Source organism: Panthera uncia, chromosome F2, assembly GCF_023721935.1.
Source record: "Panthera uncia isolate 11264 chromosome F2, Puncia_PCG_1.0, whole genome shotgun sequence".
Taxonomy (NCBI): domain Eukaryota; kingdom Metazoa; phylum Chordata; class Mammalia; order Carnivora; family Felidae; genus Panthera; species Panthera uncia.
The window spans coordinates 76,280,206-76,295,031 of record NC_064812.1 but is presented as its reverse complement, the minus strand read 5'-3'; the positions used below and the strand labels follow the sequence as shown (position 1 = coordinate 76,295,031).

At 45.5% G+C, this 14,826-nt stretch overlaps 1 protein-coding gene across 1 annotated transcript; it reads left to right on the top strand.

Annotated features, from left to right (window-relative positions):
- The first annotated feature begins 683 nt into the window (after nucleotides 1-683).
- Nucleotides 684-14,394, top strand: ALKAL1 (ALK and LTK ligand 1). Its single transcript, XM_049632696.1, has 6 exons — nucleotides 684-791; nucleotides 832-1,450; nucleotides 8,719-8,772; nucleotides 10,521-10,601; nucleotides 11,692-11,768; nucleotides 14,002-14,394. Exons 1-6 carry the CDS (start codon nucleotides 684-686, stop codon nucleotides 14,029-14,031), a joined length of 969 nt encoding a protein of 322 aa, XP_049488653.1. The 3' UTR covers nucleotides 14,032-14,394.
- Nucleotides 14,395-14,826: the final 432 nt, after the last annotated feature.

The window sequence follows — 14,826 nt, the reverse complement described above, 5'->3', positions numbered from 1 at the left end:
CTAGCTTCCAGGTTTGTTTGGTTTCTTCCTCTCCCTGCTAGTTGATTTCGAGTCCATTTCTCACCGTTATTTCTGCATCAAGTCCACTAGCGTTTCTTCACCTTGTATCTTTCCTGCTTTTCATAGTGGTGGCTAACTCCCTAGCATAGTAAAATTTTGAAATGCTTCTCAATGTCCGTGAGCGCCCAGTGATTTCTCGTTTCACCTGGAAAAGCTGTAAGGAAGAACTTATTCCACCTAACTAGGGCCATCTGAGTCTCTTTCGGTGTACTTTTCCCAAGGTTGCTTTTCTGTGTCTCCCATGGTGGAAGACGTTCTCCTCTGCCATTATGCTTTCTTCGGGAATACCGGGTTCTTAGGCTTAACAATAGTAAAGCGATTCACCTGTATAACATCCTTCTCTGTAAAGTTCCATTTGCAGGGCTCTTGAAGAGCCTGCTATGTTGCCCCAGCTCCCGGGACGGGTTGTTAATACCAGGTCTAGAAAAATTGTTGGCTCGCCCTTGGGATTATTTTCACGGCACAGTTTGATCAGAGATGCCCACTTTAATCAGAGCGGGTGGACTCAATCTCGTCTCTGTATTGTTGGCATCGGACGAAACATTTGGAGAGTTCTCGATCTTAAAAAAAAAAAGAAAAAAAAATCGAGCCGGCTGCGGCCTTGCGCTCGCGGGTAAACCCCGATGACCTCGTCCGTGGGAGCACTCCAGCCGGGAGTCCTGGGGGAACCCCCGCGGGGAGCCGGGGCTGCCGGGCGTGGGCGGTGGGCGGGCCCGGCGCCGCCCTCCCAGGTGGCGGCCCCGCCCCCGCAGCCGCCCGGAGGATACTTAGCGCCCGGGCCGGGCAGCCCCCGGCAGGTCGCGCCTCCTGCACCGGCTGGGTCGCACCTCCAGGCACTGCCGGCCTCTGGCGCCCCGTGCACCCCGCACCCCGCAGCCCCGGGCGGCCGCGTCCCGACCTGGAAGTTGCGGGTTCCGTGAGCCGAGACCCGGTGTCCGAGGTCGCGAAGACCAGCCGAGTCCGAGGCTCGCGTCTGTCGCGGAGTGCGCCGGGACTCGCCCTCGTCCCCTGGGACCATCCTGCGCACCCCCCAGCCTCCGCCCCGCCCCGCGTCCCCGTCCCACGACCCGGAGGCGCACAGGTGTCGGCTCCCGCAGGCCGAGTTCCCGCGCGGCCCCAGCTGGACGCCGCCCCCGCCCAGGGTCGCGGACACCCCGGCTCCCGGCGCGCACACACCTGCCTCGGGACCCGCCCCTCGGGACGTCCCGGCGCGCAGACATGCGGCCCGCTAAGCCTGGCGCCCTGCTGCCCCTGCTCCTCCTGCTCGCGCTGGCGTTGTCCCTGCCCGGGGCCCAGGCGAGGCCCCGGGGTCGCGGAGGAGCCCGTGCCACGGACCAGGAACCCCAGCCGTGGCCGTTTCTCCCCGCGGCCAGGGCCACCCGGAGCACAGGTAAGCGGTCCCCGTCGCGGCCGGACGTGCGCTCTGACCCTGGGTGCTCGGGGGCTGCCCGCTCCGGGACACCGGAGTTCAGCAGGGCAGGGACCGGACCGTCTCTGCACATGACTGGTTCTCAAGGAAGCAGGTAAGGAGTTTATTAGACTTCGCCTTGTCGAGACTTAAGTAGCAAAAAACCCCGTCTCTCGAAGGAACCGGCGTGACCCGGCGAGGGAGGCCCTTTCCGGAGGCAGGTGCAGCGGCCGAAACCCCGCGGGTGGGCCTCCGCGGACCCGGGCCTGGCGCACGGTTCCCGCCCTGGAAGCCCCTCCTCCTGGGTCTGACCCGGCTTTGAGAACTGAGCAAGAACCCTGCCTGAACACGCAGACAAAGCCTGACCGGGCTCGGGGAGCCCCGCTTTGCTTCCCTCTTCTAGCTGGCCTCCGGGAATGCTTGAGGCACACGCAGTTTTGAGCCGGCCGAGGTGGCTGTCGTTAACTCGCACCTTCCCGAGGCCAGGCTCCCAAATCAGCACTGGAAACTCAGATCTCTGGCTACTTAGACGCCCAGGGAGGGGATGAAGGAAGGAGGGGGAAAAAACTAGTCAACACAGATAGAGGTCACGAGAGTCCCCAAGGTACAGAAGTCCAGGATGGGGGCGCCTACTGGCTCAGTCCGTTGTGCCTCTGGCTCATAACTTGAGCTCAGGTCATGATCTTGTGGTTGTAAGATCGAGCCCCTCCTCAGGCTAGCCGCTGACAGCTCGGAGTCCGCTCGGGATTCTCTCCCTCTTTCTCTGCCCCTCCCCTGCTCTCTTGCCCTCTCTCTCTCTCTCTCTCTTTCTCTCTCTTTCCAAAATCTAGCATTTATTCTTTATTTGCAGCTCACAGAACTGGTTTTGAAGGAGCCCACTCTGGGGAAACATTGTTTTGGCCGCTTCCCGCAGCCCAGCTCTACCTCAGCCCCTGGGGGACACGGGTGGGGGGGGTGGGGAGGCCAGGAGACAGTGTGGTGACAACTGAAGTAAGGCAAGGCTACGTGAGGCCAGAGCAGTGGGGAGGGGCCGCTTATGAGACCACTGCTGGCCCCTCTCCTCGGGTGTCCCCATTCCCCAGACACTACAGTATTGGAAATTAGGCCAATTAATAATCCTGCCGTGGCCTCTTAGTGTTCAAGTGAAAGGAGTGTCACATGTCTCTCAATCAAAAGCTGGAAACTCTTCAGCTTGGTGAGGAAGGCAAGACAGACCCAAAGCTCGGCCTGTGGCACCAAACACTTAGCCAAGTTGCGAATGCCAAGGAGAAGTTCTTGAAGGAAATGACAAGTGTTACTCCAGCGAACGCATAAATGATACGAAAGCAAAACAGCCTTATTGCTGACATGGGGAAAGTTTCAATGACCTGGAGAGAAGATCAGACCAGCCACGAGATTCCCTTAAGCCAAAGCCTAAACCGGAACAAGGTCCCGAACTCTCTTCGATTCCACGGACGCTGAGAGACCGCAGAAGAAAAGTTGGAGGCGGGCAGAGGTTGGCTCCTGAGGCTCAAGGAGAGAAGCCGTCGGCATAATAAAAAAGTGCAAAGCTGAGTAGCAAGGGCTGATGTAGAAGCTTTGGCCAGTTATCCAGGAGGTGTAGCTGAGATCATTAATGTAAGTCGCTACACTAAACAACGGAACTTCCATACAGATGAAACAGCCTTCTATTGGAAGGAGATGCCATCTAGGACTTTCATAGCTGGAGAGGAGTCAACGTCTGCCTTCAGAGCTTCAAAGGACAGGCTGATTCTCTGGTTAGGGCTAATGCAGCTGGTGACTCTAAATGGAAGCCAGCGCTCATTTACTATTCCACAAATCCTAGGGCCCTTAAGAGTTATGCTAAATCTCCTGTGCCTGTGTTCTACAAATGGAACAAAGCCTGGATGACAGCACATCTTTTTACAACCTGGTTTGCCGAATATTTTAAGCCCATTGCTGAGATCTCCTTACTGCTCAGAAAAAAGATTTCCTTTCAAGATATTACCGCTCATTGACAATGCACCTGGTCACCCAAGAGCTCTGATGGAGACGTAGAATGACATTAATGTCGTTAGCATGTTTGCTAACACAACATCCGTTCCGCAGCCCATGGGTCAAGAAGTAATTTGGACTTTCAAGGCTTATCATTTAAGCAGTACATTTCACAAGACCATAGCTGCCAAACAGTGACTCCTGTGATGGATCTGGGTGAGCATATCGGAAACCTTTCTGGAAAGGACTCACCGTTCTAGATGCCATTAAGAACATTCGTGACGCATGGGAAGAGGTCAAAATATCACTAGGGACAAGCGTTTTGGGAGCAGTTGCTTCCAACCCTCATGGATGACATTACGGGGTTGCGGACTTCAGGGAGGAAGCAAGTGCAGGTGTGATGGAAACAGCACAAGAACTAGAGCCAGAAGTGGAGCCTGAACACGTGACGGGATTGCTGCCACGTCACGATCAGACTTTTATGGATCAGGAGCTGCTTCGCACGGATGAGCCAAGAAAAGTAGTTTCTTAGGACGGAACCTACTCCTCCTGGTGAAGATGCTGTGAATTCTGTTGAACTGACAGTCACGGATTCAGAATATTACATACACTTTGCTGATAGAGCAGTGGCAAGATTTGAGAAAATTGAATCCAGTTTTCAAAGGAGTTCTGCCGTGGACAAAATACTATCGGGCTCGAACCCACCAACTGTGAGATCATGACCCGAGCTGAAGTTGGATGTTTAATCGACTGAGCCACCCAGGCGCCCCAAGATATGTACTTTTTTAAAAAGTTTACTTATTTTTGAGACAGAGAGAGACAGAGCATGAACAGGGGAGGGGCAGAGAGAGAGGGAGACACAGAATCCGAAACAGGCTCCAGGCTCTGAACTGTCAGCACAGAGCCCGACATGGGGCTCGAACCCCCAGACCATGAAATCATGATCTGAGCCAAAGTTGGATGTTTAACCGACTGAGCCACCCAGGCGCCCCAAGATATGTACTTTTTTAAAAAAGTTTATTTATTTTGAGAGAGACAGAGAGAGAGAGAGAGAACAAGCACGGGGCAGGGGCAGAGAAGGAGAGAGAAAGAATCCTAAGCAGGCCCACATCATCACCAGTACAGAGTCTGAGGTGGGGCTCAAACTCAAGAACCTTGAGATCATAGCCTGAGCCGAAACTAGGAGTTAGATGCTCAATCGACTGAGCCACCTAGGTACCCCTAAGGTATGTACTTTTTAAATTTTTATTTATTACAAAAAAATTTGTTTTATGTTTATCTATTTTTGAGAGAGAGAGAGAGAGAGTGCACATAAGCAGGGGAGGAGGGAGATGCAGAATCCAAAGCAGGCTCCAGACTCTGAGCTGTCAGCACAGAGCCCAACGCGGGGCTCGAACTCACGAACTGTGAGATCATGACCTGAGCTGAAGTCGAACGCTTAACCGACAGAGCCACCCAGGCGCCCCAAGATGTACTTTAAAAAAAAAAAAGAGACGTAATGCTATCGCACGCTTAACAGACTACAGTATAATATAAACATAACCTTCGTAGGCACTGGGAAGGCAGAGATTAACTTGGCTTGCTTTACTGGGGTGGTCTGAAACCGAACCTGGAATATTTTCAAGGTATGCCTGTATCCACCACTGCTCGTGTTTTGAGATGTACGCGGGATTTGTTTTCAGTCGGGCATGGCAAGACCTGGAAATGACTGTCGTGAAGGAAGAAGTTTTGCTCACAGTTCCCTAGAAACCGGGTCACAGCAGGCCCCTAGGGTCAGACGGGGAAGCACCAGGTTTGGTCGGGAGTGGGGTGGTTTCTTCAGGAGGGGCAAGGTGAGCTGGCTTAGGACCGGCCAGTTGAAATGATTTCGGCGGGCTCCGGAGTGTAGGGCGGTATGTACCTGTTTGGTTCCTGGCCCTGGGGAATGAGGGCGGGGGAATATTGGCCTTGAGTGTGAGGACTGGATGAGGCAGGTAGTAGGGGCCTGGGCTGTGGATTGGTTGGTTTGCAGATGAAAGGTGTGCTCAGGCTTTCCTTTCTCCAGGAATCGCTGGCCAGCTCCGAGAGGGGCCATCTCTCCGGGGCCAGCAAGGCTTCAGATGTTAAAGCCTCAGAAATACAGGAACTGGAAAGGCATGATTTCCCCTTTTTCACCACCTTTGCCCGGGTGCTGGCTGGCCCTCCGTTCTCTGTTCCTGCCCACCGCTCCCCTGGGCTCCGCTCGTCGGCTAGGAGACACCTGTCAGTCTTCATCTTACTGGAGATCTCCTTTCTTTGTTGTTGTTCTGGGGCGTTCGTCCCGTCGCTTCTTACCTAGACATCTCTCGCTTATCACTTGGGGTGTCAACTTAATGATCACTTCTCTGTTTCCTTTAAGTCAACCTGCTATGTGTTCCTATGTTATGTTTGTACTTTGAAATGACAATTCCAGTGTATTAAAAGTATGGTTTCTCTTGGTGACCTGTCTGAGCTCAAGCAAAGCATTGATTGTTTTCATTCCAAAGGTAACAACCTCCTCGAGGGGTCATCCTCTCAGCTTTTAATTCCTTAAACGTTTCCTAGATGTTCCGTCCGCAAGGCACTATTGTACATCCTGCAGGTGATAACACATGAACAAGACATCGTCCCTTTCCTTAAGAAGCCCACGAGGGCGCATGGGTGGCTGGGTTGGTCCAGTGTCTGACTCTTGGTTTCCACCCTCTTCCTTGCTTTGGGCCTTTTCTTTACTGGCGCTGATAACAGGGTCAGTTTAGGCAACAGACATCACTTAGTGTCTTGAAGGTGGGCCTAGTGAGACTGATGTGTGCTGCCCGTGGGGGGCTGCAAATAAATATACCAACCACAAGTTTTTATTCAGTGTTTCACATAATCCAGTAATGCACTGATTTTTGACATAGGCATTTGTATTGGTTAAACTTCTCATAATTGTTTTTCATAATTATATATTATATCATTAGACATAGGTACAAAATAGGGGTGCCTGGGTGGTTCAGTCACTTAAGGGTCTGACTCTTGGTTTCTGCTCAGGTCATGATCTCACAGTTTGTGGGTTTGAGCCCTGCGTCTGGCTCCACGCTGACAGTGCAGAGCCTACTTGGGATTCTCTCTCTCTCTCTCTCTGCCCCTCCCCTGCTTGCCCTCTCCGTCTTTCTCTCAAAATAAATAAATAAACTTACAAACATAAGAGCCCACAATATTGCTTGGAGCCAGACATGTCCACAGTTCACTATTATGCTAATCGGAATGTGACAATTTCCTTTATAGAAGTTAGAAATTGTGCAGTGGGGGTGTACAAGAGGGGGTAATTTATTTAAAATGTGTACCTTTCCGGGGCGCCTGGGTGGCTCAGTCGGTTGAGCGTCTGACTTCGGCTCAGGTCATGATCTCGTGGTCCGTGGGTTCCAGCCCCGTGCCGACAGCTCGGAGCCTGCAGCCTGCTTCAGATTCTGTGTCTCCCCCTCTCTCTGCCCCTCCCCCACTGGCACTCTGTCTCTCTCTCTCAAAAATAAGTAAACTTAAAAAAAATTAAAATGTATTTTAAACCCGAATGTCACCGTCGTGCCAGGTCTAAATACTAAAATTATAGTGGAAAATACGTTTGGAACTAGACTTACTCTGATCTTCGAACACGCTTTCGCCAAAGTGGTCTTTCTGCATTCTGCCGGCTCAGCTTTCAGAAAGGGCCAGGGGAGCTGCTTTGCCAGATAAAACGTGGAGTATTGACACCACAGGAGCCAATTGGCTCAGCAATTGGCTGAGAGGTTGCAGAGAGATATGGAGGAAGGACCCATGTTCAAGCTGGACTCTAATGGATGAGACAACCGAGATATTTATATAAAGAGATATTTACATCATCAGGGTTGCTTTGTTTTTCTGGATTAGTTTGGATTGGTCATAAAGTGTAGATGTTTGTTGTCAGGGGGAGGGGAGCTCCAATCCAGCCGCAAGCCTACCGCCCTGACAATGCTGTTCTGGGCTTACACAGGGCTGCGGGGAGCAGGGAGCCGCCCAGGCAAGGAGGGGCTCTCACAGCCCTCATTAACTGTAGGATGTAAAGGGCGTTAGAATTCCCGAGTCTTCGTTTTACAGTGCCTGTCTCAACAAGGCCACACAAATCAGCGTGGTCGTTCCGACTCACTTATAGGGAGGTGACAAGCATTCGCGCCCCCTGATATTAGACTCATTTGATGTTCGACGCACACAGGACTCAGTTATAAGAACATTGAAGGTTTAAATCTGCCACTGCCAACAAACATCAGGTTCAAGATTTTTTAACGTGTCGGTTTTCTTTTCCTCTAGAAGAGTGGCGCATACTCCCCCAACTGTTTTTATAAATAGCATTGTCTGGGCGGTGTATTTATAGGGAATACAAGGTGAAGGGTGGGATGCACTTTGAGTTTTTATTTTCACTTATTTAAAGTGCCAAGCCCTTGGGGCGCCTGGGTGGCTCAGTCGGTTAAGCGTCTGACTTGGGCTCAGGTCGTGATTCGTGTGCTCCAGACCTGCATCCGGCTCTGCACTGGCAGCACAGAGCCTGCTTGGGATTCTGACTGTCTCTCTGCCCCTCCCGTGCTCGCGCTTTCTCTCACTCTCAAAATAAATAAATAAATGAATAACTAAAATAAAAGTTAAAAAAAAAAAACTAAAGTGCAAAGCCCTTTAAGTGGGAGAATATTCTGGCCTGGAGCCCATTTCCGTTCATTTGTTCCAGCTGTAATGGGGAGAGTGGGTTGGGGGACGGAGAAGACCCATCAGGAGGCTGTTGGCCGGGTACAGTCATGAAAGTATGATGGCTTGGACCAGTCTCGTGGTAATGAGAGGAAACAGGTGTATGGGTCTCAGATCATTTTTGGAGGTGGAATATATGAAATCAAGTAATGGATCGTGTATAGCAGAGAGGGAAAGAGGAAAGTCAAGCATGTCTTCTTGATATCTGGCCCGAGCCAAGAGTAAAGAGTGATGCCAGGTAGGAGACCAGGGAGTGTGGGGGAGATGCGAGTCTGGGACAGCAGGGAAATCAGACGTTCAGGTCTGGCTGTGTACTTTTGAGAGGCCTGTAAGTTTCCTGGATAGAGTGGTAGGGGCAAGCGGGTAGCCCCGGGGGAGGTCTGGAGCCCCCAGGGAACCGTCAGGGCTAGCGATACAGACTTGGAATCGGCTGCATGACCCACTGTGAGTTCATGAGTCAGGTGCCTGTCGTTATAGGCTATTTGTAAGGATGTTTTTCATGATGGAAACGCCTCCCACAAATCCTAAAACTTTTTTTTTCTTTGCAGAAATGTTCCTAAAAGATTCGAGCTTGAAAGACAAATTAATAAAGCATTTCACAGGTAAGCACAAAATTTACCAGTGACTCAATTAAATAAAAAGATTGTGTGCAAATTACTGTGTTAGGCACTTGGCATTTGAAGAGAAATGTCTGTAAGAATCTCAGCAGTCCAGTTAGGGAGTGGACAAATGCCATTAACTTGTATTAATGGTAATATAATCCCGATCTTGGTAGGCAATAGAAGTGTAAATACAGTTTTAGGGATACACAGAAAGTGAGTAATTTTGCCAAGAACCAGCAGGATAGGCTTGTAGTCGACACTGTATTTACGTTGGGCTCTAAGGAATGAATGGTACTTTCCTGGATGAGAGAAGCATTCTGGTCACAAGGAATTCTTTGAGAACATGGTAGTTTGGGGGCAGGACAGGTAGACGGTGTGGGTGCACTGTGGGGTATGGTTAGGTAAAGGCGTGTGTGGCCACTGGGTAAAACTATGGCTGAAAATGTAGGCTAGAGTCATTCTGTGAAGGGTCCTAAAGAGAATGTAAGGAATTTAGACCAGGCTCTCCAGCTGATGGGGGCAATAGAGGTTTTTTTGTCTAGGGGAAAGATGGGCTTTCGTACACCATACCTTAAGCATGAAATACTAAATACTCTTCCATGATATTGTTTTGTTCTTCATATCAACTTTGTGAGATCATTGGAAAGCATCCTGTGCCTCCATTTCTAGCAAACCACTAAATTGTTTTGAACCAAGCACCCCCATCCTGACCATTCCTCTTGCCTGGCCATTCCTAATCATCCCAGCTACCTTTCCTTGGTTTACATCTCAGGCCTATAAGCTGGGGAAGATACAGTTTTCCCCACTTAACCGAAGCCAGCAGCCATGTTCGTTAGTCAACTTCAGAACAATGGTTTTGCATATCAAGCCAAGACCCCCCTGAGCCCCAGCAAGTGTAAGGAATTTCCCAGTATTGTGTCCAGGTACTCTGTTCATGCCACTGTGGGTCCTTCTACCACTTCCAGAACGCCAGACTCCAGATACAGAGGTGAATTTTGGTGGGGACTGTCTGGGATTTGTGGCAATAAAAAGGAAGTCTCAAGCCCTATTCACTTTACAATAGTCCTTGACACTAATAAGACACAAATTACTATAATTAGAAAATGGAATAAGGCTCTCTGCATATAAACATTAGTTCCTATTAAATAAAAAATTGAAGAGGAGTGCCTGAGTGGCACTCAGTCAGTTAAGCATCCGACTTTGGCTCGGGTCATGATCTCCCGGTCCGTGAGTTTGAGCCCCGCATCTGGCTCTGTGCTCACAGCTCAGGCCTGGAGCCTGCTTTAGATTCTGTGTCTCCCTGTCTCTCTGCCCCTCCCCTGCTCACAGTCTGTCTCCCTCTCTCAAAAATAAATAAGTATTTAAAAAAATTAAAAAACTGAAGAACAGAAAGAGGGGACCAAAGATATTTATTTTTTATTTTTCACATCCTCTTGATTTGCTTTCTAGAATTTTTTTTTTCTGTCTAGAGCTTTTCTCTCTTAGTTATTCTAAAGAGTTCTTTAGAAACTGAAGGTTCCATTGCGTGAAATGTTGAGAATTGATAGTGAATTTAGATGATTTTTCACAGATCACAATGTACTGCCTCCCACAGAGCCAAGATAAGGAGAAGTGCTTCCAGACAAGTTCTTTTAAGGGCATGGAAGGATGTTAAGCTACAGTTGTAATATCTCTACCCATAAATGCTAGCAAATCTGTTTGGAAAACATGCCTATGTTTATCATAAATGTTCTTTTCTTTTCCCATAGGGCCAATCACATTTGCAGATGAATGTAGCATACATTTCCATCGACTCTATTACAATACCAGAGATTGTTCAACGCCAGCTTGTAAGTAGTTTGGATAGTTTTTTGTTTTTTGTTTTTTTTTTCTTTTAGAAAAAGTCTGTATCCAGCAATAAATGCATGTAATTTTAAACTTCCACTCTCTGTAGCTGGAAATAGACTAAACATTGTATGAGATGCTATTTATAACACTGACAGTACTTAAGTAACGTTTGTGTGTGTGTCGTTGACAGCGTAAGGAACGGAACTTCATAATTGGGACTAGATCCAAATCTGAAAATAGCCAGATTTCCTTACTGGATGAAACGTTTGTCAGAGATTTAAACCTTTTATCGTTTTTCAAATTCCTTGGCATAAAGTGCTTTGTCATATAAATGAAACACAAAAATAGGATGACGGTGAAGGGGAAGTCAGAATTTCCTCTTAAGTTATTTTAAACAGTTTCATATTGTATCATTTATACAACGAGTGATCCATTGTTCTCAACAATGGTAGCATAGTGTTTTAAGGGTTGCTCTAATGAATTCTTTTGGACACTTAAGTTACTGAAGTTAATAGTCATTTCAAACGTAATATTTTAAATGCTGTCATTGAAACTGCCTACATCATGATCACGTGAGCTAATTCAGCGGTTTTTAAATTCCTTTCTGAACCTAAACTTCCCTTTTTAGGTAAATGGATTTTAAGCATTTTGCTTCTTCTTCACTAGATTGGCCATCTCGAGGAATATTCAATTTTACTCAGGTTGTTGAGTCCGAGTTGTTATAATTTTTTTCAAAACTGCTTGTGTTCAATGACTTGGGGAAATGAATCACACCGGAATCAAAGCAGACTGAGTGATCCCACGGCACAGTGGGGACATCTTGCTCTTTGGACTCAGGCTGCTCGCTGGTTATGAGATAGATTCTTGACATTTGGACGCTGGGTTTTCATCTTTGACTCTTAAGTGAGACAACAGTAACATCTCCCTGATTGTGTTAGGAGGAGAATTCATGAAAAGACCCCGGTTAAACATTTGTTGTGTTGGGTGCTTATTAAATTGTAGCTCTCATTATTAATCAGTGACAATAATAACATGGTTTTCCCGACACTTGTAGTAACTATATACATAATTGACCTTTAAATGTTTTCCTAGATTACAAGAGATGTGCTAGATTGCTTACAAGGTTGGCAGCGAGTCCCCAGTGCTCACAGACAAGACCTGGCCTAGGAGTATGTATTTATTTATTTTTCTTATTCTGTTTGACAGGCTAACTTTCTTAAGAAATGTTGAACAATTGAAAAAGCCAGATAGCTGATGTTAGCAACACATAATGAACTTAAGCTGTGGATTTTTTACTTAGTGTTAAAGCTTGGTCTAAATGCACAGACTGCTTTATTGAGTTCATTACAAATGCCCTCAACAGTGATTAAATTAAGTAAGGTAAACAGCTTTTTGGCAGCCTTACCAGTCCTGAGTGATTTTAAATTTTTTTTTTAATGTTTATTTATTTTGGAGAGAGAGACAGAGTGTGAGTGGGGGAGGAGCAGAGAGAGAGGGAGACTCAGAATCTGAAGCAGACTCCAGGCTCTGAGCTGTCAGCACAGAGCCCGACGCGGGGCTCGAACTCATTAACGGTGAGATCATGACAAGCTGAAGTTGGACACTTACCGACTGAGCCACCCAGGTGCCCCCTGAGTGATTTTTTAAAAATATTTCAACCTTTGTGGTTATATTATCTTTGTGCAGAAGCCTTAATGCAGGTAGACATTAGATGAACAAAACTATTTAAAGCTCTATTTTCTTTTCAGCTGGTCAAAAGATATAATAAAAGTTGCACTGGGTCCTAAACTTTTGGTTTATGCAAGATAGGTAAGGAGAAGAGAGAAAGTATTGGAAGAATAAAAGAAAAAGCAAGGGATCAAAAACATAACCATGTAATCATCATCTGCTCTAGCATATACTTTGCCAGACTGAAATGGTAAGTCAGAATTTTCATTCTGGCTAAATTACCCTAAGAGCCCTAGGGTAATAAAGTATTCGGATAACCTAAATAAATCTGATGAAAATTATAATATTTACAAAAGTAGACTGTATACAAGAGACTGAAAGACATTCATTTTTTGCAGAGATCTTTCTACTCAGTAATTCTTTCCCAGTGCAGATCAAAGCCAACCTGTTTGGGGGAGGGGGCAGGGGCTGGGGTCAGTATTTCAGCACCACGGACAAGTCCCTTTAAAGAAACTAGTTTCATAGCTTGTGAGGGTAGAAATGGAAGTCATGGGATACATGTAGTCTAGAAGTATCTATATATATATCTCCATCTGGCCTATGTGACTTAATCTACCCCAAGTAACTCATCTCACAGGTTTGTTGTGCCAGTTACTAAGACAATCCTGACTTGCATTGCTATTTTTATTCTTCTTTAAAAAGCAATTATAGGGGCTCCTGGGTGGCTCAGTCTGTTGAGCCTCCGACTTTGACTCAGATCATTATCTCGCAGTTCTTGAGTTCGAGCCCTGCATCGGGCTCTGTGCTGACAGCTCGTAGTCTTGAGCCTGCTTTGGATTCTGTGTTTCCCTTTCTCCCTCCCCCTCCCCCTCTCACACTCTGTCTCTCTCTGAAAAATAAATAAACATTTAAATAAATAAATAGTGATGATAAATTAATAATAATGGGCACTCTTAATTCTGCATATTTTTAGTTGCTAAATTTTAAAAATTCTCTTTTTTAGATTAAGAAAATGAGCTAGATCATTTTAGCATTCAATGGCAAGGTACTTGAATTAATTACTCTCAATCTATCTCAAACCTTGTGAATAATGTAAAACATGAACAAATAAAGAAAATTCATTAAGCTGTTGAAATTACCTAAATCAAGCCACATTTATCTTTCTTGGTTTTAGCATATTTAATGTGAATGAGTAAATAAACATAAAGTCCAAAACAACATATTAACTGCAAAAGTTCTCAAAAAACAAGTACTGTGCTATAATACAAAATATTGCCTACCAGCTAACTTCCCCTGAGACGAGATTCATGGAAGACAGAGCTGATAAATACGCCCCTTGGAAACTGTAAAGTTTAGAGGTTTAGTGATTTCCTCTATAGGAGTATGTGTTTCTCATTATTTATTTAACAAGGTATTAGAAACACAGAGTTACAGATTACTACGTTTTAGGAATATTTATAAGTTATTTAGGTGGTGCCAAGTTCATTTTTCAGTTTATTTAGATATCCTAACACTTTAGTGGGGAAGCCGTAATTGAAAGTATCTAAAAGTACTGATTGACCCTTTTCCCTTCCACACACACATTAGCCTATATTCTCAGGATTAGATTATGCATTGAGCCCGCAGATTCTTTAAGCAAAATAAAATAAAATATGACTATATTAAAACTATACATGTTTTTAAGTACATTAAAAACCAGATTATAAATGACATTTTTCTTCTTCTCCCTGATAGGCATTGCTTAAGAATATAAATGCAACTTAAAGGAAAAAGTGCCTGGAATCATACTAACTGTACAAAGAGGGGAAGCATCTAATTTTTTGCTGTATTAAGATGAAAATCTCATCTGAGATTTTACAGAAATAATTGATTAGTTGTGTCCTTCTGTACAACGAAGTCTTTCTTGGTTTATCTTTTGTATAGAGTAATTTGAAATGTTTTAAAACAATGCTTAAATCACACAATTTAAATAGAATATTGAAAAGTATGCTATTCTTTTATTTTTATTATATTATTTTCTTATATGGTTAATATTCCATATAGGTATGAATTAAATATTTAATTACATAAATTATGTCTCAGAGTACTGGTGAGAAATGATTTAAGTAATATATTTTTTTGAATAATCCTGTATGAAGTCCATTTTTACAATTCTTTTAAATAATATTTAAATACATCCATTCAGATTTGTCTTTAATTGCACTAATTGGAAATATGAATTCTATTAAAACTGAAATATAAAAGATCTGTGTTGCTTTTCTTTGAATTGAATCTATTTGTTGCGGAAGTTAGACTATTGGGATGTGATTACTACATATGTATATATGGATAAATATGTATTTTCTAAACTGCTAACTAGTCTCCTGAGAAAATTCCTGTCTTTTTGAAGTCTGGACGTATGGTACTGCTGTCCTAAATAAAAAGAGGAGAGCTATGTGTTATGGAGTTAGGAAAATATGTGGGCTGCCTGGATGCTCTGTTTGGATTTTTTATTTTATTTTATTTTATTTAAGTAATCTCTACATGTACTATGGAGCTGGAACTCATGACCCTGAGATC